Source organism: Myotis myotis, unplaced genomic scaffold, assembly GCF_014108235.1.
Source record: "Myotis myotis isolate mMyoMyo1 unplaced genomic scaffold, mMyoMyo1.p scaffold_m19_p_2, whole genome shotgun sequence".
Lineage (NCBI taxonomy): Eukaryota > Metazoa > Chordata > Mammalia > Chiroptera > Vespertilionidae > Myotis > Myotis myotis.
Genome location: NW_023416324.1, coordinates 76,008,080 through 76,032,529, shown reverse-complemented (window position 1 = coordinate 76,032,529; position 24,450 = coordinate 76,008,080). Strand labels below are relative to the sequence as shown.

At 39.6% G+C, this 24,450-nt stretch overlaps 1 protein-coding gene across 2 annotated transcripts in view; it reads left to right on the top strand.

Moving 5' to 3' along the window:
* Nucleotides 1-24,450, top strand: part of CDKAL1 (CDK5 regulatory subunit associated protein 1 like 1) — a 686,928-nt gene that overhangs the window by 102,049 nt on the left and 560,429 nt on the right. For both annotated transcript variants that reach the window (XM_036348426.1, XM_036348425.1), the window contains exon 5: nt 11,278-11,362. In XM_036348426.1, the coding sequence (XP_036204319.1) occupies nt 11,278-11,362 (85 nt within the window). The remainder of the gene's footprint in view (nt 1-11,277; nt 11,363-24,450) is intronic.

Sequence of the window (24,450 nt, the reverse complement as noted above, 5' to 3'; positions counted from 1 at the left end):
TGTTTTGTTTTTTAAATATTTTTATTGATTTCAGAGAGGAAGGGAGAGGGAGAGAGATAGAAACATCAATGATGAGAGAGAATCATCAATTGCCTGCCTCCTTCACGTCCCCCACTGGGGATCGACCCTGCAACCTGGGTATGTGCCCTGACCAGGAATTGAACCATGACCTCCTGGTTCATAGATTGACGCTCAACCACTGAGACACACTGGTTGGGTGATGTATAAATTTTTGTGTGAACATACATTTCAGTTTTTTAGGGTGTATACCCAGGAGAGGAATTGCTGGATTATATGTTAACTCATTGTTTCCCAATTAGAGGGATTGCCAGACTCTTCCCAATCAATTATACTATTTTACATTCCCATCAGCAGTGTAATTTATGGATGAATAAAGCAGAGAGGCTAGGGAGGTAAGAGGAAAATAGGAGAGTGATTCTGTTGACACCATAAAGAAAGGAGTGTTTAGCTGTCTATGGCATTTGGGATCGGTTCCCGCAATGAAAGTGTTTTTATGAAAATAGTGAGTGGTTGAAGTGCTGGAAGAGAGAATGGGAGGTGACAGAATATGTATAGATCTGGTACAGGGATAGTTCTTTCAAGATGTTTGACTATGGAAGGAAGTACAGAATTGGGGAGATAGTAGGGAGATTAAGACAAGCTACACTTTTTGCAATTGCTTTTTTACTTTGGAAAGACGTAATTTTTGAATAGGTTTAACAATAAAAATTAGTTGTACAAAGGAAAATCTTCCTCTTACCTTGTCTCCCATCAATTCTGTAGTTATTCCTCTCTCTAGTCCCAGCCATTTTATTTGTTTTTGGTATACACACACAATTTTTTGTAGAAATAGAAGCAAAGGTGAAAATTTATTCTAGTAGCATAGTGTATGTTTTTTACTGTCTTAATTTTTTTTCTTTCTGAAAAATATGTCTAGAGCTCTTTCTACATTAGGAATTGAGGTTATTCATTCTTTTTTTTTTTTTTTTTTTGAGAAGCTTTATAGGAGTCTCAAATCTGAATATACTAAAACTAGAGGCCCAGTGCATGGATTCGTGCACATTGAAAGTAAATTAATTGGAAGGTGGCCGGCAGGGCGGGACTGGGAGAGACGGGCCAGACACGCCCTGGAGTCAACCTCTCACAGTCCCTTCCCAGCTGGCTGCACCTGGGGCAGGGCATCTGTGGAGTGAGCAGGTTCCCTCCAGCAGGTGGAGTTCCTCAGCCTGGCCTGTAGGGATCAGGCTGAAACCGGCAGTCTAACATCCCTTGAGGGGTCCCAGAATGTGAGAGGGCACTCTGCAAAGTTTCTGTCGCTCAGCAGCTCCTGCGTCGGAGTGTCTGCCCCCTTGTGGTCAGTGTGTGTCAGAGTTACCAGTCAGTTGAACTCCCACTTACAGGGACAATTTGCATATTAGCCTTTTATTATATAGGATGCCTTTAACCAGTCACCTTTTATTCTAACAAACAGTGCTACAATGAATTACCTTGCACATGTGTAAGTCCAATATAATAAAAGCCTAATGTGCAAATCAACCGAATGGCAGAACGACTGGTAGTTATGATGCGCACTGACCACGAGGGGGAAGACGCTCAATGCAGGAGCTGCCTCCAGCCTGTAGGCCTCAGGCCAGCCAAGGCGGGTGCCAGTGGGGGCCCCCTGATTGCCCTGCCGGTTGCCCCGCAGAGGGAGGCGACTGGCAGTGGTGGGGGGCGGGGCTGGTGAGCAGGTGGCTCCAGGCCTGCCAAGGCAGGTGCCAGCAGGGGCCCCATGATTACCCCACTGGTCATCCCACAGATTGGCCCTGATCGCCGGCCAAGCCTAAGGACCCTACCCATGCATGATTTTTGTGCACCGGGCCTCTAGTATGTTTATAGTAGGCTAAATTCTCAGAACTTCTTGGTCAGAGAATGTGCATTTTCCTTTTTGGTAGGTATTGCTAAATGGCCTTCACAGGTGGTTTTCTAGTTTGCACTCCCACCAGCAATGCAGGAAAGTGCCGCTTCCTCACAGTGACATCAGCACAATGTTTTTAAACTTACGTTTTTTTGACAATATATGAAATGAAAAATTGCACAGTTTTTCTCCCTTAGGGCAGTTTTAATTTTTATTTATTAATAATGGGGTTGAATATCTTTTATGTTCAAGAGCCATGTGTTTCCTTTTTGTGTGCACTCTCAGTTCATATTCTTTACCCACTTTTTTTTTTGGGGGGGGGGAGGGTTAGATTTTCGTTTTTCTCAATTTTGGAGTTTTATTATGCCTGAGGGCCTGAAGGCTCAGTGTGGCAGGAACATAACAGACAAGATCAGCGTGGTGAGCAGCGGCTTAGTGTAGAGGCTTGGTGACCAGCTCATGAAGTGCCCTATAAGGTCCATTTGGTATGTATATTAGCTCTTAGTTTATAAACCTATTTATATCATAGAAGTAGATGTCCTATTATGGATTCTTTAGACACAGTAACTTCTGAACTAATTATGTGTCAGGACCAACAGAGCAATTTAATTTGTAAAGAGGACAGGGGAATATTAGCAATGTTCTGTTCTACACAGTAAGTAAAGGTTTGTCTTGCACTCTGATTTAGATTGTTGCCAGGCCTACTTAGCTATGTAATTAATTTTCAGTAGTTGCTGGTAGAGTTCTCCCAGATTTTATTTATCACTTAAAAGAAAAAATGTTTTTTTCCCTCTGTACAGTGAACAGAGTTCAAGCTGACTCATGGTTTCATTTTATCTTTGCAAAGTGTTCAGCAGGACTACAGGTTTCTCCACTATCCAGAAGCAGAACATTCCTATAAAACTTTTCCTAAGCCGACATGGCAGAAAACGAAGAAGCAGTTACCATTGATTTATATGGAAAAGTTTTTTAGTTTTCCGAGATCCAAAAAGTAACCTACTAATTCGTATCAGTTAACATACAAAGGCTAAAGTAATACAGCATTTAGGAGAAGCAACAGTGTGCTCTCAATGTTCAGGGTGCACCTACTCACTGCATCACAAATGCTGGACACTGTTTTCACTTCTTTTGTAAAAGTGAAAATCCTCTTTGAACAGGTTTTAATGTGGGTCTTTCGAAAAAATAAAGTGGTGTAACCAGAACTTTCAACAAGCAGGGGATGCCTGTGTTTTTAAAGAACAAACTCATGTGAGTAATCTCCAAGAGTAAGCGCTTCCCCCTAGGAGCTGCTGTGTTCTACTTCATTCAGAAGCACACCAGTACTCCCCAGCTTTCAGCAGTGGGGGGTCAGCTCCTGTTCCGAGTATTTCAGACTGGAAACTGCAGATATTCTTTGTCAGACTCTATTTCTCCTTTCCCTTTCTCTCCTCTCCTTCTCTTTCCTCTGTTTCGGTCCCCTTCTCCTCATCCTCTCAGTCTTCCAACCCTAGCTTACTAAAAGGAGAATGCTTTCTCATGGTTCACTTTAATTGTTTTTGTAAAAAGATTTTTTTGACTCTGGTTGGGTAGCTCAGTTGGTTAGAGCATTGTCCTAATACGCCAAGGTTGTGGGTTCAATCTCCAGTCAGGCTACATACAGGGAGCAATCAGTGAATGCATAAGTGGGACAACAAATCGATGTCTCTCTCTCTCTCTCTCTCTCTTCAAGTCAATAAAAAAAAAAAGGTTTTGAAAACCTGGTTACTCAATGTTGTGCTTTGCACAGCCCCTATATAGAACAAATGAAAGGTAGACAAAAAAAATACATTGACCAGAATTTTTAATTTTAATTTAGCCTTTATTGATTTTAAGAAATTATTTTTTAAGATGCACCTTAAAGGTGCTTTTAAGTACTTCTATTAAAGCTTATTCTAGGGGCAAGTGGAGGGAAAATAGGGGACATCTGTAATACTGTTAACAATAAATAATAAACTTAAAAAAAAGCTTACTCTATTCCCTGAGTTTTTAGTAGGCACTCAGTGATTTGTATTAATATAAATACACACACGGGTATGAATAAGCATAATGGACGTTTGTTCTGTGGTAAAGACCCTCCTTTCCTACCAAATGCTGTCGGGTCCAAACATTTCCCCGTCTTCGTTGTGCTCTTAGTGAATTTTTATTTATATTCACATGTTTAACTGCCTTACCTAAATCTATGGATAGACTCCTCTTACTGTTTTATGCTGTTCCTCGAGTTGACTTCCAAATGGAACACTTGTGTAAGATAAATGTTTTGTTCTGAGTATGTTGCTATGAACCATGCCCATCTCTTCCATAATGCCATGATTATGCAGAAGCCTGCAGGGTGAAGTGGAGATTGGTTGCTGTGAAAGTCAGCTTGTGCTTTGGAGTGAGGATGCTGCATCATTATTAATGCTCCCTTTACTTGCATGTCTCTCACTGATAACAGAAGGCCATGAGCTGACATGTTCAGGATCTTGGAAATGTTGGAAATAGCCAAACAGTTCCTGCTCATTAGCCTCTTTAGAAATATCACGAGGCAACCTCAAGGCGACGTGACATTTCTATATTTTGTTTTTAGATATTGTCTGCATTATTTTTGATCAAGAGGCGAAGAGCCACTAATGAGGCATTCTAATTTTTTTAGACTGTCAGTCCCTGGAGTCAGTTTGTCTGGATCTCTAATCCTGGCCACTCTCTCTCTGTCTGTGATTTTAGGCAAGTTACTTTTCCTTTCTAAGCCACAGATTCCCCCCTCTATAAAATTTGAGTAAAAATGAACCCACCACAAATTTGGAGGATTAAATGGAAAAAAAGAAGGATATGATGTGCATGACTCATTGCTGGACACATAATATGTACCCAGTAATGTTAGCTATTATCATTATTGCTAATCAGATTTTTATTACTTTAGGCTTAAAAGTAATTTATTATGTGTATATAAAGAAATAGTTTGAAAAGTGAATGTGATTTGATTAGAACAAATAATAGTTTATTTTTCTATTCCCACACTCAAAGTGGGTGGTGTGCCAATGGCCTTCATTTTCTTGGTCCAGTGAGTACAAAGGCTCTAGCAGTGGGGAGAAAAGTCCCTTAGAAAATGTTTATCAAGTCAGTCTTTATGATGGATCACAACAGGAAAATAGTTTTTGTTCTCACCTCAGTAGTGATGCCAAGCTCTGTGGAAAAGGAAACATTAAAAAAAAGTAAAAAGCTTGATTAGTTTTCTTAAGTGAACAAAATCAATACCTGCTTTTAATAATTAAAACAATACAGATGAATATAAATTAAATAGTGATGTGTTCCTTCTCAGGATTAAATTTTATAAAATTATAAAAAGAAAAGAGAAAGAATGTTAGATGCACACATGAACACTATATTAGAGGACAGCTGAACCTTCATCTTATATCCAAGATGGACACCTCCAGCAATTTCATATGTATATTTTTAGAAAGAATTTCCCCTTTTCTCTTTTCCTTTTTAAACACAAGTGAAATACAAGACCTACTCTTTTGCACCTTGTTTTGTTTTATCTGATGTTGTATCAAAGATTATTATAAATTAGCACTTACAGATTTATCTTGCCTTTTTTAAAACAACTAAATGGTATTTTAGCTGCAGTCTCATAATTTATTTAGTCAATCTCCTATAATCAACTTATAGGCTTTCTAGGTCTTTTGCTTTATCAGTAATCTTCAGTGAGAATTTAATAATTTATGTGTATAATTATATATTTTTTTATATATCTATATATGTGTGTGCATATATGTGTGTATGCATATAAATATGCATGTGTGTGGTGCAAATATGCTACAAATGTGTAGGAGAAATTCTGATGCACGTTTACATTTTTAAAAATTGATTTTAGAGAGAGGGAGGGGAGCAGAGAGAAAGAGAGAGAAAGAGAGAGGGAGAGGGAGAGAGAGAGAGAAAGAGACAGAAAGAAACATCAATGTGAGAAAAACATTGATTGGTTGCCTCCTGCACGTGCTCCAACCTCGACCTGGGATGGAACCATAGCCTGGCTATATGCTCTGATTGGGAATCGAACCTGCCACCTTTTGATGCATGAGACAATACTTCAAACAACTGAGCCACCTGGCCAGGGCAGCATCTGAATTTTTGATAGCTATCCCTACATTGCATTCCAAAGAGTTTCCTATGTCGCCTGCCATCAGCAGAGGAAGAGGTTGCCAGTTCCCCATTCCTTTGCTAGCATTAGGTAGTATCATATTTTTTGTTATTTTCCAATTTGATATGAGAATGTAGTATCTTATTTCATCTTCTGCTTTAAAAATTCAGTAAGATTGATGTATCAGGATAAATTCCTAATAGATCAAAGATCTAAATGTTAATCCGTATGTGTATTAGGAGAAAATATGGGTAAATTCCTTGGTAACTTGGGAGTACAGAAAACTTTCTAATTATGACTCAAAATCCAGAAGCAATAAGAGGAGAAGTAGGTAAGTTTGATATCCTAGAATAAGAAAGTATGAAGAAACTATAAAAAAGTAAAGTGACAAACTGGGGAAAAATATTATAACTAATATAGACAAGAAATATTTTCTCATATATAGTACTAGAGGCCCAGTGCATGAAATTCGTGCATGGGGGGGTTTCCCTAAGCCCGGCCTGCACCCTCTCCAATCTGGGACCCTTTGGGGGACAACCCTGTCACAATCCAGGACTGCTGGCTCCTAACCGCTCGCCTGCCTGCCTGTCTGATGGCCCCCTAGCCACTCCCCTGTTGGCCTGATTGATGCCTAACTGCTCCCCTGTCGGCCTAATTGCCCTCAACTGCCCTCCCCTGCTGGCCCGATCGCCCCCAACTGCCCTCCCCTGCAGGCCTGGTTGTCTCCAACTGCCCTCTCCTGCCGACCCGATCTCCCCCAACTGTCCTCCCCTGCAGGCCCGATCGCCCCCAACTGCCCTCCCCTGCCACCTGATTGCTTCCAACTGCCCTCCCCTGCAGGCCTGATCGCCCCCAACTGCCCTCCCCTGCTGGCCCGATTTCCCACAATTGCCCTCCCCTGCTGGCCATCTTATGGTGACCATCTTGTGGCGGCTGTCTTGTGGTAGCTGTCTTGTGACAACCATCTTGTGGTGATGTGGGGTGGCCATCTTGTGATGACATCATGGTGGCCATCTTGTGATGGCGTCACGCAACACCACCTAGGCTTTTATTATATAGGATGTTTATGTGTGTAACTAAATTAAAAATTGGAATGAAGATGACTATCTGATAGAAAAGTTAGCAAAAGATACGAACAGACTGAAAACTGGAAAAAAACAAACCCGAACCCTGCAAATGGTTCGTAAACATATGAGAAGCTACTCAACTTATTCATAGTAAGAGAAATGCACGTTAAACCTCAGCTGGCTTTCTGTTTCTTTCCTGATTGGCAAAGGTTCACAGGTTTGATAGCACACTCTGTGGGTGATGCTATGGATAACAGGCAGTGTCTTGCGTTGCTCATGGAAGTGGAAAGTGAGACATGCCTTAGGGAGGAGAATGTGACAGTATATAATGCAGTTACCTATGAATTTAGGTAACCCGTCAATCCTGCTTTTTTGGATTTGGTCCAAAGATAACCTGGGAAGAATATAGAATAATATATGCACAGTGATTTCATGGCAGCACTATGGTTTGATAATGAAAGACTAAATAATCATATCTTGAGGTCTAGATTCCATCTGGCTAGCCTAAAGTGTGTAGCCTTCCAAACCAGTCCTGATATTCCAGCTCAGGCATTGGCAATATTTGGCTAATGTGCAGATGACTTTCACTTCCATATCGGGAATTAACAGTAGTGCTGTAGGTCAAATCTCAAAGTAGATAAAAGCCTTTTTTGGGTCCTTTTCAAGTCTGTGTCTCTGAGTGTGGTGCCGCCTTACTGTCTTTTCCTTCCTTGGTCCATTCTTGTCCACCTACCTCATCCTTCTTTCCCTAAGGGCTCTTCTGTAATATTGTTTCTTCCTCCTGAACACTGGAGAACCTGCCATGAATGCTCTGATTAAGGCAAGACCATAAGATGTTAACCTTCTCTTCTCAGATATTTAAATCAGTAACCTATTCATCTACTAGTGGTAGTATATTGGGTGATGAGGTTCTGGAAAGACAGGTTTTTGCATATTTCTTGTTTGTTTTAGATGGTGCCACTCCAAGACGACATGCTAAGTTCACTTATTTCTTCTGTTTCAGCTTCATTTCATTCCCATCCTCCCTCTCATGTTAGTGTTTGAAGTTGGGATATCTTAAAATTGATAAGAACATGAATGTAAAGTCCCACTCCTCTTGAGGGGCTGTTACTGAGTTGAAAGTGTTTTTTATAGTAAATGGCATCTTAGATCCCTGACTTTTCTCCTCCTGTTCTCCCTATGTCCAGTCACTCCGTTTGTCTCTCTGTCACTAGAACATGGCAAGCTTGGTCCTCTTTCTAGGCCTTTGCTTTTGTGGTATCTCTCAGAAAGCTCTTCTGATCTTTGCAGATTCTTTCCCATTATGTAAGTCCCAGTTCAGATTTGAACTTCTGAGGGAGACTTGTTTTGACTAGCAACACTCCCCACCCCCAGTTATTCTTTGTCCATTATCCCCTTTTATTGTGCTAATATCGTTGACTGAAATTATTAGCTTGTTTCCCTATTTTTGTTTTTTATCACACTTCCTCCTTAAGACTGTAAACTCCTAGAGGGTAGAAACTCTTGCAACAGCTCTATCCTCATAACTTAGAACATAGCCTGACACACAGTGGATCTTCATTGTGTTGTGGTTGTTGACTGACTGTTTTATGCTTGTAAGTAGAACAATGTTTTGACAATAATAAGTAAGATATATTAACACAAAACTGAGTTAAGAAGTAATTGGATAAGAAACTGTGTTTATTGGAGGAGAGACTTCTCTTTTGTGGGATAGTTACTATTCAGTTAGGTAATTTTGTGGGCATTTTGGTATATTCACAGGTTTTCTGTTGATTGTAACTACTGGGTCACCAGCATAGTATTCACTTTATTTTGAAAGTCAGCACATCCCAACATTGACAGAATTCCAGACCAAGTGGAATGATTTGCCTTATATATTGCTGAACTTCTCCTTGAGCAGCTTTTGTTGGGTTATCTGGTGGCTTTATGGTGACTGAATAGAAGAATGTACCAGGATACCAACCTGACATCTGGCACAAGTAGTTCTGCCTTTAGGTTTTTGTTAGTTTGTTTTTATTGATTTCAGAGAGGAAGAGAGAGGGAGAGAGAGATAGAAACATCAATGATGAGAGATAATCATTGATCGCCTTCCTTCTGCATGCCCCACACTGGGGATCAAGTCTGCAACCCGGGCATGTGCCCTGACCAGGAATTGAACCATGACCTCCTGGTTCATAGATCAATGCTCAACCCTGAGCCATGCTGGCCGGGCTATTTGTTTTAAATAAATCCACAGTCTTTATATTTTTGCCATGAGCTAACAGATATAATATATTGCTCATAGTTTTGCTTTGTCTTTCCAAACTCCACATTCATTTAGTACATTAATGAGTACCCACTATATACCAGGCACTGTCATAAGTGCTGGGGATATAGCTATGAGTATGATAAAGTGTTAGCTCTAAATTGTTGTTAAATAAATTGGTGACTTACTTGAAGCTCATTTCAAAAAATTAGCATGACCTCAGAGCTTTAGGAGGTTGGTATGTAGGTCTCACACATTATGCCTCTGTCATCTTTCTTCTTGAACCTACTTGTATACTCTTTAGTGTTCCATGGTTACTTGAATGTCTGTTCTGTGCCATTACTGTGTTAGGTCCTGGACATTCAGATAAAAATGTTGTCTTCAGTATTTCTTAACTAGTAATAAGTACAGGCTGGAAAAATGAATTATTTTAATACGCAATTATGAAGTGCCAGAATGCTTTATGCAGTCTACTGTGGGAGTGCAGAGAAGAGGCTTCTAAGAAACCTTTAGCTGAAACTGAAGGTGGATGGGCAGGTGAAGGGCTATCTGAGTTGCCATTCTGAAGAAAATAAAGGTATTCTAGTCACAAGGTTTAGGAATTTCAGGTGGTTTGGTGTGGCTGGAGAGACGGATGAATTTAGGGAGAAATGAATATTGAAATTGGGGAGAAATGAATATTGAAGTTGAAGATCTGGATAGGCCTTGAATGTCACCATGAAATCATTGGAAGATTTCAAAGTGCTACAGTCAGATTGATATTAGAGGAGTATCTTTCAGATGGCATTGTGGGGAATCATTTGGAGGGAACTAGAGGAGGTAGGTGAATGCCCATCATTTCCAAGTTTAAGCAGGGAAGTTGACATAATCAAATTTATGTTTTATGAGAGGCCACTCTGCTGTTGAGTGGGACATACACTGTGGTGGTGGTGCGGGGCAGGGATGAATAGGAGGAGTGAGATGAGTATAGTAATAAGAAACTTCCCTTGCCTTTTTAGCATTTCAAGAATTTTTGGATCTTTATAGAAACATTTTATCATTTTTTATAATAAAATTTTGGGCGAGAAGTTTTTGCCAAGTTACTAAAGCTTTGATGTGCTCCCCCACCCTCTCATGTAATGTTCGCACGTGGAGCCCCCTTCTAGCATGGAAGTTGTACATACAGGCATCCCTTAGTCCTCTTAGTTCTTCATGTGTTTTGACCTCAGCTTTGGTTCTTACTAAAATACCATTGAAGGTACTGCAGTTTTCAATTTTGGTTTTCTTTTCATTGTGGTAATCCTATTTTAAAGTGTAAGTCCTTTAAGGCAGCAAGGTAGTTGGAATAGCGTCAAGCTCTTGAGGCATTTGTAAATTCATGTCTATAAACACAATGGGTTTGGGTGATTTGTTGCACTGCTGGTGAGTTTATTATAGTATGTAACAATATCTAATAAATTGTTGAGAGGAATAAAAGCCTCAGTTTAAGGTTAGTCTTTAACATTTACAAGGAGGACAAATTATATTTTTAATAACTTCTCAAACTGAAGAATATTCAGTGTATGATAATACATGTGCTTGAAAAATATTACTGTGCAGTCCCAAAGGGGCAATTTTCTATTCAGAGGCAAGTTTAAGACAGTTTCACTTTAGTTTTTGGAAGTTATTAAATACTCTCAAGTATTGGAAATACAGGAAGCAAATGTTGATCCTCTTGATATTTTAAATGAAAAGATAATAGCAGAGGTTATATATTTAAAATATCTATTTCTCATTAATATTTCCACATTACAGCAGTTACCTACTGTATTGTAATTGCCTGTTTACTTGCCTTTCTTCTCTACCTCTCTCCTCTCTCCACCACCAGTTCCAGTGCTACTTAAGTAAGCACTTGGATATTTCTGACCGATTAAATGTGACACTTTTCTTTCTTTTTTTTTTTTTTTTTTAACAGAAAATGCATCAGACGCAGATTTATGGCTCCTGAATAGTTGCACTGTAAAAAACCCAGCGGAAGACCACTTTAGAAATTCAATTAAGTAAGTAGAAGTTAATTTTTTTACAAGTGAGGTAAGACTTGATTTAAGGAAATTAGCTTTTAAAAGATTGCTAATAATATCAATATTCGGTATGCATCAAAAAAGTATAAATTGGATTTTAATATATTGTTTTTGCATTTATCTGCTAAAGAAGGAAATGTTAATGTAGACTTTTCTAATAGGTCAGTAGTCGGCAAACTGAGGCTCTCGAGCCACATGAGGCTCTTTGGCCCCTTGAGTGTGGCCACGAAGTTTCAATGGCACTGTACGTGCGCGCCCGCACATAGTACTTTGTGGAAGAGCCACACTCAAGGGGCCGCAGTTTGCCGACCACTGTAATAGGTGATTTGTATATTTGCGAAGTTAGCTAATAGGTGATTGGAATATTTGTTAAGTATTAAAAATGTACTCTTCTCAGGTAATCCATTCTGTACTTCCGGAACCTACCCAGAGCAGTCCTTAGCCTCTTTTCTCTCCCATGACCATTAGCACTGTTCTAGGTGCTAGTAACGCAAGGGAAATGCAGATTGTTGGGGGAGATGAGCATGTAAGCCCTTGGTTCTTGCTTTGTCCCCTCAAGTTTAAAGTGAAAGAATATCTTCTGTTCACATGTGCTCTGAATTTTAGCCTACCCACCTTCTTAGAAATCTCATTTCATAAACTATTTCCTCATTCTCCTATCTTTTCTACCTCTGCAGTCCCATTGGTGCCTTTTCATTGACATTTAAATAATATGCTCAGGCCTGATCACCCCAAGTATCCATTTTAGCTATTGTCGGATTTTTCTTCTTGCCTTCCTAGCCAGACTTGAGATTCTTCACCTCCTAACTTCAATCTAAAACTCATACCCCTCTCTTCTCAAATTGGTTTTATTATGAAATATACATATATAAGATTTATGAAACCTATAATTTAAATAATAATAATATTGCCATTAATATGTCCACCACCCAGCATAAGCAAAATGATGTTGTCAAGACCTTAGAAATTCTCATGTGTCCCTCTTTCAGTCACACCCTAAAAAGAAAATTTTATCCTGGTTTCTGTGTGTCATTCCATTGCTTTATTAGTAAATTTATCATCTGTTAAGTATATCTCTAAACAATTGGTTGTTTAGTTTTGCCCTGTTTTAGACCTTATTTATTGGACTTAAACTTTTGATGTTCTGAGATTTGCTTCTTTTCCTAAGCAAATCCATGATTTATCCATGTTGATGGATATAAAATTTTTCTGGTTCCTTGTTGCATGAGTTTGCCACAATTTATCCATTTTATTGTTTATAGAGTTGAGGTTTTCCAGGACTTTCCTTGTATGAATGAAGACTGCTGCTATGAATATTTTGAACATGGTTTCTGATGCACATGTGCAAGACTTATTTTAGGATGTGTAACTGGGAGTTGAATTACTGGGTCATGGATATGTACATAGTCAAACTTTAATAGATAATGCCAAACTCTTCCCAAATGCATGTGTCATTCACTCCCACCACTAATGGATGCGGGTAGTTGTTTTCAATTCTTGCTGATACTTGATATGGCCAGACATCTAACTTTTGACAATCTAGTGGTGGAGATGGTATCTCAGTGTGGTTTTAATTTGCATTTCCATGGTTACTAATGATGTTGAGCATCTTTTATGTTTATTGGCCATTTGGATTTTCCTTTTTTGTGAAATGGCTTTAAAATTTTTTTCCTGTTGAATTGTCTTTTATTTATTTGTGGGAATATGTTACATGTAGACTAGATACTAATAATTACATGTTACACATGTTGCAGATATCAATTGTGGCTTATCTTTTCACTTTCTTTAGTGCTGGAGATAAATTTTGGTTTAACATTAATGTCTTTCCTTTGAGTGTATGCTATTATTGTTTAAGAACTCTTTCCTTACCCTGAAGTTAAGGTATTCTCCAGTATTTTCTTCTAAAAGTCTTATGGTTTTTACTCGTTGCACAGATTTATAATCTGTATGGAGTTGACTTTTTTGTTTGCTTATATGGTGCTAGAAAGGGGTCCAGTTTATTTTAAATTTCAAAAAAGTTTTATTATTTTTCATGTAGGATCCAAATTTTTCCAGTATCATTTATTGTTTTGTTTTTTTAAAAGATTTATCCTTTCTCCCCTTAGCTATGAACTAGTGGCCCAGTGCATGAATTCATGCACGGGTGGGGTCTGGCTGGCCTGGCCCCAATTGGGGCAGATAGGGGCTGGGCCTGTTGGGAGGAGGAGATGACGGGAGGTTGGCCGGCTGGCCGGCCTGCCCCGATTGGGGCCCAATCAGGGTTGGGCCCGATTGGGGGATGGGCCAAGGGCAAGTGGCTGGCGGGCCCTGTCCCTGATTGGGGTGGGGGGGCCGATCAGGGGCCAGTGGCCTGGGGGAGGGGTCATGGGTGGTTGGTTGCCGGCCCTGCCTCTTATCGGAGTTGGGGGGAAGATTGGGGGTTGGGCCGGCTGGGGGAGGGGCCACAGGCAGTTGGCTGGTTGGCCCCACCCCCTGTTGGGGTAGGGTGGCAATAAGGGGCGGGGCTAGCAGGGGGGGGGGCTTTGGGCCGATCAGGGTGGTGGGGACCCATTGGGGGTGGGGCCAGCCAGGGGAAGGGCTGCAGGAGGTTGGCCGGCTGGTCCCACCCCCTTTTGGGGTTGGGGGGTTATCGAGGGCAGGGCTGGCTGGGGAGAGGAGCTGTGGGCTATTGGGATGGGGCGGACCAATCTGGTGCGAGGCCGGCTTGGGGGAAGGGCTTCGGGGGGTTGGCCGGCCACCCTGCCCTTGATTGGGGTGGGAGAGGTCGATCAGGGGCAGGGCCGGCTGGGGGGAAGGGCTGCGGGGAAGTTGGCCGCTGGCCCCACCCCCGGATTCGGCTGGTTCACTGGCCACAGAGGCTATCATAGTGACCGGTCATTCTGGTTGTTATGGCGTTCCAGTCACTGGCTTTTTATATATATAGATTACCCACTCTGTCATATTGAGTGTCCATAGATGCTTGGGTCTATCTCTGGGTTTTATTTATTTTTTATTATTCTATTTCTTTATTATGATACTTATTGTACACAGCCATAATTAGTATAGATTTATATTAAGTCTTGATATTTGAGAATGTTCATGTGTTTTTGTTTTTCTTTAAGGGTGTCTTGGTTTTTCTTTGCCCTTCCATATAATTTCAAGTGATTTTGATTTTGACTACATTGAGTTCTTTTCTTTTTTTTGTTTTGTTAATCCTCACCTGAGAATATTTTTTCCACTGATTTTTTTTAGATAGAGTGGAAGGGAAGGAGGAGAGGGAGACAGATTGAAAGAGAGGAGGGATGGAGGGAGGGAGGCAAAGAGAGAGAGAAACTGATGTGAGAGAGAGACATCCATTGGATGGTTCCTACATGCACCCTGATCTTGACAGGGATCCACCTGCAGCTGAACCAGAGGCTTTTTGGTCCACAGGCTGAGACTCTCATCACTGAGCTGAGCCAGCCAGGGCATTCCTGTGAATCTTTTAGAATTTTTTCCCTAAAAGTGTACATAGGTACTGAATTGTTCCAGTATCACTAATTTAAAAAGTATTCTATTCTTTCTCCTTTTACCTGTGCAGTCCTTTTTTATCTTTATGCTATTGTAAAAGGTAAATTAAAAAAAATAATTTTCTAAATGTGCCTACTCTCTTGGTCTCAGGGGGTTATATCATGCAGCAGTGTGAAGGATGGTTGGGTATAAATGAGTCTAGATGGGGAGTCCCTAGGACAGAGTTGCAGTAGTCCAGGTACTGATGCCTCCTTCTGGTGGCCGCATTCAGAGTTGAAAGGAAGGAGTCGACTTGAGAAAGAAGAATTCTTTACACTTTTAGCATTATTGAATATGACATCTAGATTTTGACTAGAATGATATAGGGAATTCCAGAAAGGGGGTTCAGTTAGAGGGAAGACATGTTTTGGTTTTAATCATGTTGTATTTGAAGTCACAGCTAAATATTATATTAAAATAATGGATCGTCTTTTATTTTTATTGATTGTATTCTTTGTGGCAGACTACTCAAAGTGCTTTACATCAATTGGATATTATCTAGCTTAATTTTTGCAGGCTGTCACATTGTAGATTTCAATTTTATTTCTATTTGACAGATGAAGAGCCTCTCTTTCATATATGAAGTTTCTAAGACTGTTTGGTTCATAAATGGGGTTAGGTGGGATTTTAATGTAGGCAGTCTGACTAGGAGTCTGTATGTTTAGTAATTTTATTACTCTGCTTCCCAGATAAAGATGTCAGGTAAGCAGTTGTAGAATTGAGGTAGATATCACTGTAGTGATATGGATTTTATATTGTTTGCATAGAAATTGTCATAGCTGAATGTAATGGCATCCTCATGTCAGAAATTACAGAAGGAGCAGAGAAGAGTTCTTTCCAGAACTGTGGTGGGACGCAGAGGAGGTGGTCGTGATGTGGGATGGAACAGTGTAATGTGGGTCATGTTTAGGAGCAGGAGAAGGAGGAATTAAGCCAGGAGCAGAGGGTTATGTTTATCAGATGCTGCTCATTTTCAAAGAATGCTTTTGACTTTATGTTCTCAGATTATCCATTTTTCCTCCTTTAGGAAAGTAAATAAGATCTAAAGGTATTTTAGTGCTACTGATACCCCTAAGACCTCAGAGGTTTAGTTTCTGTAATTGGTACTTTTATAATCTAACTAGAGGCCCGGTGCACAAATTCGTGCACCAGTAGTGTCTCTTGTCCTGGCTTGCGGGATTGGGCCGAAACTGGCACTCTGACATCCCCCAAGGGGTCCTGATTGTGAAAGGGTGCAGGCCAGGCTGAGGGACCCCACAGGTGCACAGTCGGGGATGGGGAGGGACACGGGGGGTTGGCCAACCAGGGAGGGATTGCGGGAGGGCTCCAGGGTGTGTCTGGTTCATCTTCGCTCAGTCCCGATTGGCTGGACCCCAGCAGCAAGCCAACCTACCGGTTGGAGCATCTGCCCCCTGGTGGTAAGTGCATGTCATAGTGACTGGTCCACTGGTCGACTGTCTGCCCCCTGGTGGTCAGTGCATGTCATAGCGAGTGGTTGAGCAGCCTTAGCATATCATTAGCATATTATGCTTTGATTGGTTGAACAGCTGACCGGTCCGCTGGACACTTAATATTAGGTTTTTATTATATAGGGTTAATGGATATACTTCTAGATTGTTTCTATAAGTTTAAAAACTCAAATATAACTTGTGTTAATGGATTTTGTTATGCACATAAACTGTGTTGTGAATGTGGCTCAGAGTAATGATATGGTGTTTGAATGATTGAGGTAACCATATGAGAAAGGTTGTCATTTTAACCAGAGCCAGTGCAGGCAAGCACAGATTCCTTTAATGCACTATTCTGCTTGATTGGAAGATAATTTAAAAACAATATTAGAGTTGATTAAGTATTTTTAAAAAGTATGGCTTTGAAGACATTTGATGATTGCAACTAGTTCTTGTTAACACCTAAGCTAACATTTGGTTTGTTTCCAAAATAAATACAATGCTGTAAAAAAAGCACAGTAATAAATTGACATTGAGAAAACATCAAATTTAAGTGACATTTATACATTTAAAAACTTTCAGTAATAGATTACCTACTCTTGTCAAGCATTTTGCTTTATTTAGCTGCTTTCCCCCTTGTCATCATCTCCTAACAAAGAAAAACAAAGATGAATAGTTCTTAAACTCATTATACCTTGTCATGCTACCTATTTATCTTTTTTGATTTTTTACAGAGAGGAAGGGAGAGGGATAGAGAGTTAGAAACATCGATGAGAGAGAAACATTGATCAGCTGCCTCCTGCACACCCCCCACCGGGGATGTGCCCGCAACCAAAGTACATGTTCTTGACTGGAATCAAACCTTCTCTCAGTTTCCAGTTCTATCCTTTCCCTTCACCCTCCTCTCTTGCATGCATTCCACCCCAGGTTAGTAAGGCAAGATACAAATTCAAGGAGAGTCTGACAAGGATTTCCTTTCTCCTTGTTTTGTTGCACTCATTCCCATATGCTCAAATGCAAAGATTATAAGGAAGAGCTAGGACCTATTTTTTTCTTACTGGGACCACCTATAAATAATGATTGCTTCACTTTGCCACTCATCCCCAGTGTTGGTCATCTGTTTTTTGTTTTGTTTTGTTAATTTAATCCTCACCTGAAGATCTTTTTTCCATTGATTTTTAGAAAGAGTGGAAGGGATGGAGGCGGGAAGGGGGGAGATAGATAGATAGATAGATAGATAGATAGATAGACAGACAGACTGACAGACAGAGATTGGTTTCTTCCTGAACTTCCACATGTGCCCTGACCAGCCAGGGATTGAACTTGCAACCTCGGTATGTTCCCTGACCAGGAATCAAACCCACCACCTTGATGTACGGGACAGTGCTCCAAGCAACTGCACTACACTAGCCAGGGCTAGACCATCTTATTTTAACAGGAGTAAAGAAAAATGACTCTGAGGGATTTACTGTCTTCCATATGATTAATCCATTTTCATTGATGAAGACCCATGAATTGATTGTGAATTTCTGACAAGATGGCCATGGACAGATTTCTTTGGGCGGGGAGGGGAGGCGGTAGTGTGGGCTATTTCTCCTGGTGGTGGTCAAAATATTAGTTTTGCAACTGCACAGTATAAACAATATTGGGAAGAATATTATTTAATCTTGGTCAGAGAGAATATTGGCTTAAAATTAATGGGAAATCTTCATTTTATAAACTAGTGCTGATAACAAATCACTCTATCTTTAAATGATTCCTTAATCTGATTAAAGTATCTGGTATGAAAAAGCATATCTGTATTAATCTGTAGGGTGTACTGCTCAGTATTTCTACTGGTTTTCTACTAGTGATCTAATTACTAAAGGTTTATAGTGTTTGTATAAATGATGTTCAGATTGATAAAAGAGTAGGAGTTCTAAATAGCAAAAATGCAGTTAAAATATTTTTTTTTGCTGCCTCATGACTTTCAAATCTTAAGTGCTATTGCCTTTACTAATTTTGGAAAACTTGCTCAGCCCATGATTGGTGATGGCAGCCTATTGCATGCATCTCTTTTCCTCTGAGGCATTTGTGGTTGCCTTGTCCTTGTTTTATCCATTATGCCAATTTGATTTAGACATATGGCCTTTAACTTAAGGGGTTCTTGAGCAGACAAAGATGTTTTTGAAAGAGATCAAAAGTTTCAAAAAAATAAAATTTGCTCTTAATGAGAGTATCAAATAAGAAAATGGCTTTAGTTAATGCTTTATAGAAATGTGGGATCTTTTCCATGCCACCTAAAGGAGGTCATGCAGAGGCTGGTGAAAATAAACACATCTTGTGTGTTCTATATAAATGACAGAAAGAATAGCCAGCTTGCTTTGATCATGGACTGTCAACCTCTGTTTGACCTTGTGCATTATTAACCCAAATGGGCATTGTGGCTTAGCCATACTGATAGTAGATAGACAAGAGTCACCAGTTCTTTGAACCACCTTTGCTTGTAGAAATGCATGGTAATATAGATGGTATCTGAGTGAAGTTACTGGAAAGAACAATTGGAAATATAAAGAGAAATGGAGAAAGAAGTTTGTTTTGAGACAAAGGAAACCTGCTTTGTATATCTTCTGTCTACAGGAAAGCTCCTTATATAGAATTCTGTTGATCATCCTCATTATTGGATAGCTATTCCTATTATGAAAATATTTTTTTTGCTTCATGTAGATTTAACTTTGAGTTCTTCATCGTAAATTGAAGTTGGGGAAGGTACCAGAATATTATTTCAACTTGAATTTGTAAAATAAATTGCCTTCAAAAAAGCTGACTTAAGAATAGAGAAAAACTTTCCCTTTCAGTTAGTCATTATCAGTTAAAAATAAAATAAAAGATTTGACTGGTTCTATTTTTTTAAAAAGATAGTGAAGCATTGAATGGCTGCACACTTCCTACAAGGGATCAAGCCCACAGCTGTGCATGTGCCCTGACCAGGAATCAAACCTGCAACATTTTGGTGCAAGGGAGGATGCTCAACCAACTGAGCCACACTGGCCAGAGCTTGACTGGTTCTATTTTAACTTGTCTTTTTCTTTTTTAATTAAAAAATTTGGCATTGGAAGATAAAACATTGGGATTTAGTTTGGCCTTTTGCAAGAAACAAGTTAGGTAACACAAGTTGTTTTGTTAAACTTATTTTTTAATACTTTAGGTTGTGGAATTTTCTTTAAACTTAGATATTTTAATTTTAGCTTTTCTAGTTGTATGAAATAGCTTTAATTCAATATCAGTTCTATGTTATTTTTTAAAATGTAAATAGCACATACAGTGAATCATTGTAAGCTTTTTCAGTCACAGTCTTATTGTTTCAGCTATCCTTGCCCACCCACAAGTTTCCCTCTATTTGCAAAGTTCAAAATATTTTACTATTTGACTTAGTATGTATTATTGATCAGGTACTGTCCAATGTGATTTCCCCCCCTCTAAATAGTGCTGTGTTTAATATGAGTTTACACTACCCCTGACCATTTCTCATCTATATACTTCCATTGTGTAGATCCTATCTATATGCTGATTATTCCCAAATTTCTGTTTCAGACCTTAGTCTCTCCTTCTAATATCCAAACTTGTGTATCCCACTGTTTCCTGTACTTCTTTATTTAGATGACTCATTAGCACTTCAAATCATCAGAACCTTTTCATTACCTCTCCCTTTCCCTAGCTAGTGATTCCATTCCTATTGCTTATCTTCTTTGCTTGCATAGTCATCCATCATATAGATGGGGAGTTTTTCTTGGTTCCCTGTTTCTTTCCCCTGTTTTTCTCTGTGGACTGAAGGACTGACTCTTCTTCTAACATATCTTTTCCTTCCTCCTCTTGACTTCTCCCTTCTCTTTCCTTTTGCCCAGTGTTTTATTGCTTATCTTATATATTTAAATGGATAATATGCAAAGTGTCCCCTCGGGAGTTCGATCAGGGGACCAGGAGTTTGATTGCTCGCTATGACATGTGCTGACCACTAGGGGGCGGGGCGGAATGAAGGAAGGCCCCGGCTGGCAGCCGGAAGGCCCTGATCAGCTCTGATCGCTGGCCAGGCCTAGGGACCCTATCCATTTACGAATTTTGTGCACTGGGCCTCTAGTATGGTAATAAAATGTTCCTGTTGGCACTCGCAGTGAACCACTGTGTTCTCATGTTTCATCAAATTGGGATAAACTAGACCAGTGGTCGGCAACCTGCGACTCGCGAACCACATGCGGCTCTTTGGCCCCTTGAGTGTGGCTCTTCCACAAAATTCTATGTGTGGGCACGCATGTACAGTGTGATTGAAATTTCGTGGCCTATGTGCAGAAGTCGGTTTTCGGCCTGGGCGAGTCTATTTTGAAGAAGTGGCGTTAGAAGAAGTGGGGGGTGTCGGTCGGTTGGGCGGCTGGAGACGTTGTGGAGTGAAAGAAGATATAGTGTTGAGGGTTGAGAAAGGTATATTGAGATGGTTTGGACATACAGAGAAGATGAACGAAAGGAGATAGACGAAACAAGTATACAAGACGAGTGTGGATGGGAGAGTTGGAAGGGGTCGACCTCAGCGAACGAACTTACCTCAGTCAGATTGAGGGCATTTTTAGCAAAGGCCAGTTTAGGAGTACCCTAATTAAGTTAATAACAATGTACCTACCTATATAGTTTAAGTTTAAAAAATTTGGCTCTCAAAAGAAATTTCAATCGTTGTACTGTTAATATTTGGCTCTGTTGACTAATGAGTTTGCTGACCACTGAACTAGACCATATCTTTTGAATTTAATCCTTTCTTTCCATATCTATTGTTAATGTCTTAGTTATGGTCCTCATTATCTCTTGCTCTTAATATTACAGTAGACTTTTAGCTTTTCTCAGCTTCTTTTTTTTTTCTACTTCATGTTTTCCTCTCCTCCATGCTTTCCTCTCCTGTAACAATTCCTTCTCATCCACAGGATTCATATAGATAAACATATTAGTGTAGAAAGGTATTTTTTTTTTTTTGTAACAAGGTATTTTAAAAAATCTGTTCCTTGTCTACTTTTCTGACCTCATTTCTCGCTAATCTATAGAATTTTACTTCTCCCTTATATTATGTGATTTTTCAAACACATAATGTATTTGCATATATTCTTTCCCCTGGAACATGCTCTCCCTTTCCCCCAAATGCATGTGTGCCTGCGCGCGCATGCGCACACACACACACTCACACTCACACTCACATACCTCATGTAATTCTGCCTGGCAACCAGTTAATCTTTTGGAACTCATTTCAAAGGTTATCTCCCTTCTAACTCCAACCCCTTACCACCAAGATCCACAGAGGTAATCACCCTCTGTTCTGTGCTCCTTTTTATCCCATACAAACATCCATTGTTGCATATTACATTTTATTATTTGTTTACATATTTTCCTCTTTACTAGATTGAGTCTTGAGGTCAGGTTATTGACCTCAGGAAAATCCTTTTTTATGGAGTCTTTGATTCTGAGACTCTACCATGTAATGATTTTTCTTTTCTTGGGAAACAGATACTATTAGTAAAGACTGCTTGTCAATTATTCTAAGAATGGTGCTCCAAAGCCAGTTTGAATCCCTAGTTAGTAACAGGGTGTATATTTACAAAAGGGGAAAGAACATTCTAATTTTCAAATATTGTATTTTTAATTTTTTAAAAACATATTTTTATTGATTTGAGAGAGTAAGGGAGAGGCAGTGAGAGGGAGAAACACCAGTGATAAAAGAGAATCATTGATTGGCTGTCTCCTGCATGCCACACCCTGGGGATTGAACCCGCAACCCGGGCATGTGCCCTGACCAGGAATTGAACTGTGACCTTCTGGTTCATAGGTCAACACTCAACCACTGAGCCATGCTGGCCAGCTCAAATATTGTATTTAAAGGACCCTCTTTAGAAATATGCTGTTTTGCTTTTTATGTTTTGCTTATGGGCTGGGAAGAAACCTGTCCCTTGTTATTCTAAATGAGGTTAGAAACTTCTGTTTGTCACTGTTGGTCTACAGTTTCTTTCCAGAGGGATGTTGTAAAAGGGGTAAGAATTCTTCTCCTTTCTTGGAGTAGTCACTTGGTCATGCTGGCTGAAGCTCAGCTGTGAATGGCAGGACCCTGTTTTTCCTGCCAGCCTCAGTGAGCTTAGCCAGCTTCAGGATCTTGGCCATTAGATTAATTGAGGCATCTCATCCTGAGGGTAAGAAAGTTGTAGATAAAAACCTTGTCATGTTTGGCCTTGAGTTTGTCAAATAGTTGTAATCACTCGATACATGTTTGTATGGTTAGATCGAACCTATTCTTTTCTTTTTAGAAGAGAGTTTAGCATCACTCTGCTGCACATGCATCAGCAGGTCATTGTTAATATATGTTATGTTAAGTATATATATTTTATGTTAAGTATATTATAAACTATACACTTATATTATTATCACAGCACTTGCCTTACCTTTGAGTATTAAATTCAGTTTTGATGAATGAGCAAAGAATAGCAGATATATGACCAAAGTGGGGGGAATATCAACATGGCTGTCGTGGGGGAAGAAGTAGAAGTGTTAGAAAGGTGTAGGATCTCTGTGGAATGAGTCAAACAGTAAGATGTATGCAGACAATGACATGGTCTTGCCGTTTACTGAAGGACTCCTTGTCTCTAGAACAGTGCCTGGTAAACAGTTGGCCCTGAGTTATTTAGTGAATGGAAAGCTGCTTTCATGAAGACCAAACTGCTCTGCAAAAGTTGCTGTTTATGTGTTAGGTCTTCTTCTTTTGTACCACATGTGAATTAGTATTATTCAAGACTTAAGTCATGGTTTTGTTTAGTTCTGTTGTTGCTAGGACTTTGGTATTATTTCCCCCCTCACCCCCCATTGGCTAGTCTGGGGTTAATAATGGTATTGGAGTAACATGCTTTCTGGAAACATAAATGAAGAGCTCTCTGTTGATTCCTAAAGTGAGGGGGATGAGTTATATAATTCAGAGCAGATTTTGACCAATTTCCTGTTACAGGCTTCAGTTGCTTATCCCCTAACCATGGAAACACATGGAGATGAATGGGAATGCAAGGAGATTATTATGTGACATATCCCAGTGAGAAATTTGATGGGAAATAAAGGAAAAAGTATATTTGAGGGTTGAAATGCTGGTTGAATTAAAAAAAAAAATCCACAAATGAAAAAAAAGTTACATTTACAGTTGAAAGATTTCTTAATTTGCAAATCAGGAACAGAAAAAACAGTTCAGATGTAGTAAGTCATTTTAAAATGCAAAACTGAGTTTTGTAGTTATCTAAAATCTTTTTGGAGAACAGTATTTTGCATATTTTATGATTACTGTTACATCAACAGTTGCTTTGTTTTTGCCATTTTAAGCAAGAGAGTGAGTGAAAGAGGTCAGTGTATTATGTACTAGCAACAGCTGGCTGATAGCATTGAATACTTACATAATTAAATATATGTGTTGGCTGTTGTCCTAACAACTCTGTAGGTGGAGGCCCCAGAAAGCATGCAGAAACTTGCTTCAGCAGGATTAAAGAAGAAATCACCATGATCTAAGCCTGTGCTTTCAGCCAAGAGTGATTTCCTATTGTTTTGTTTTGAAAGATATTCTACTTATTCTTGGTGTGTGTGTGTTTATACAACAGCAGAGGAAAAAAAGACTCTTGTGTTTAAGTCTCCCTTTACTCTATGTTCTAAGTGTGGAAGACACAGTCTTGCTTAATTTTCAGTCACTCAGTAGTGTTGTTAAATTAACTGATAACAAATGAAATAAAAAATGCATGACCTTTCAACCATAGGACATGATACCAAAACTGTTTCTGTTTCTTACTATGGTTTCCCTTAGGTTTAGGTGTCCTCTCGGCCATTTTAAAGAAATTACTTTGATTTTAGACTACACTAAAGCATGGTTGTCTATGATCAGAAAAATTGGGATGAGGTGGCAGTGAAGGAGAAATCAAATCCACGGGTAATATGCAACTGTGCTTTTAGCTAATAGCCTTACCTGTGGGTACAAATCCTGCTCAAAGTACCCTGTGTTTACTTGTGTTACTGTTTTTATAGTTGAAGGGCTGAGGCCTTTGAGTACAGTCTTTGATG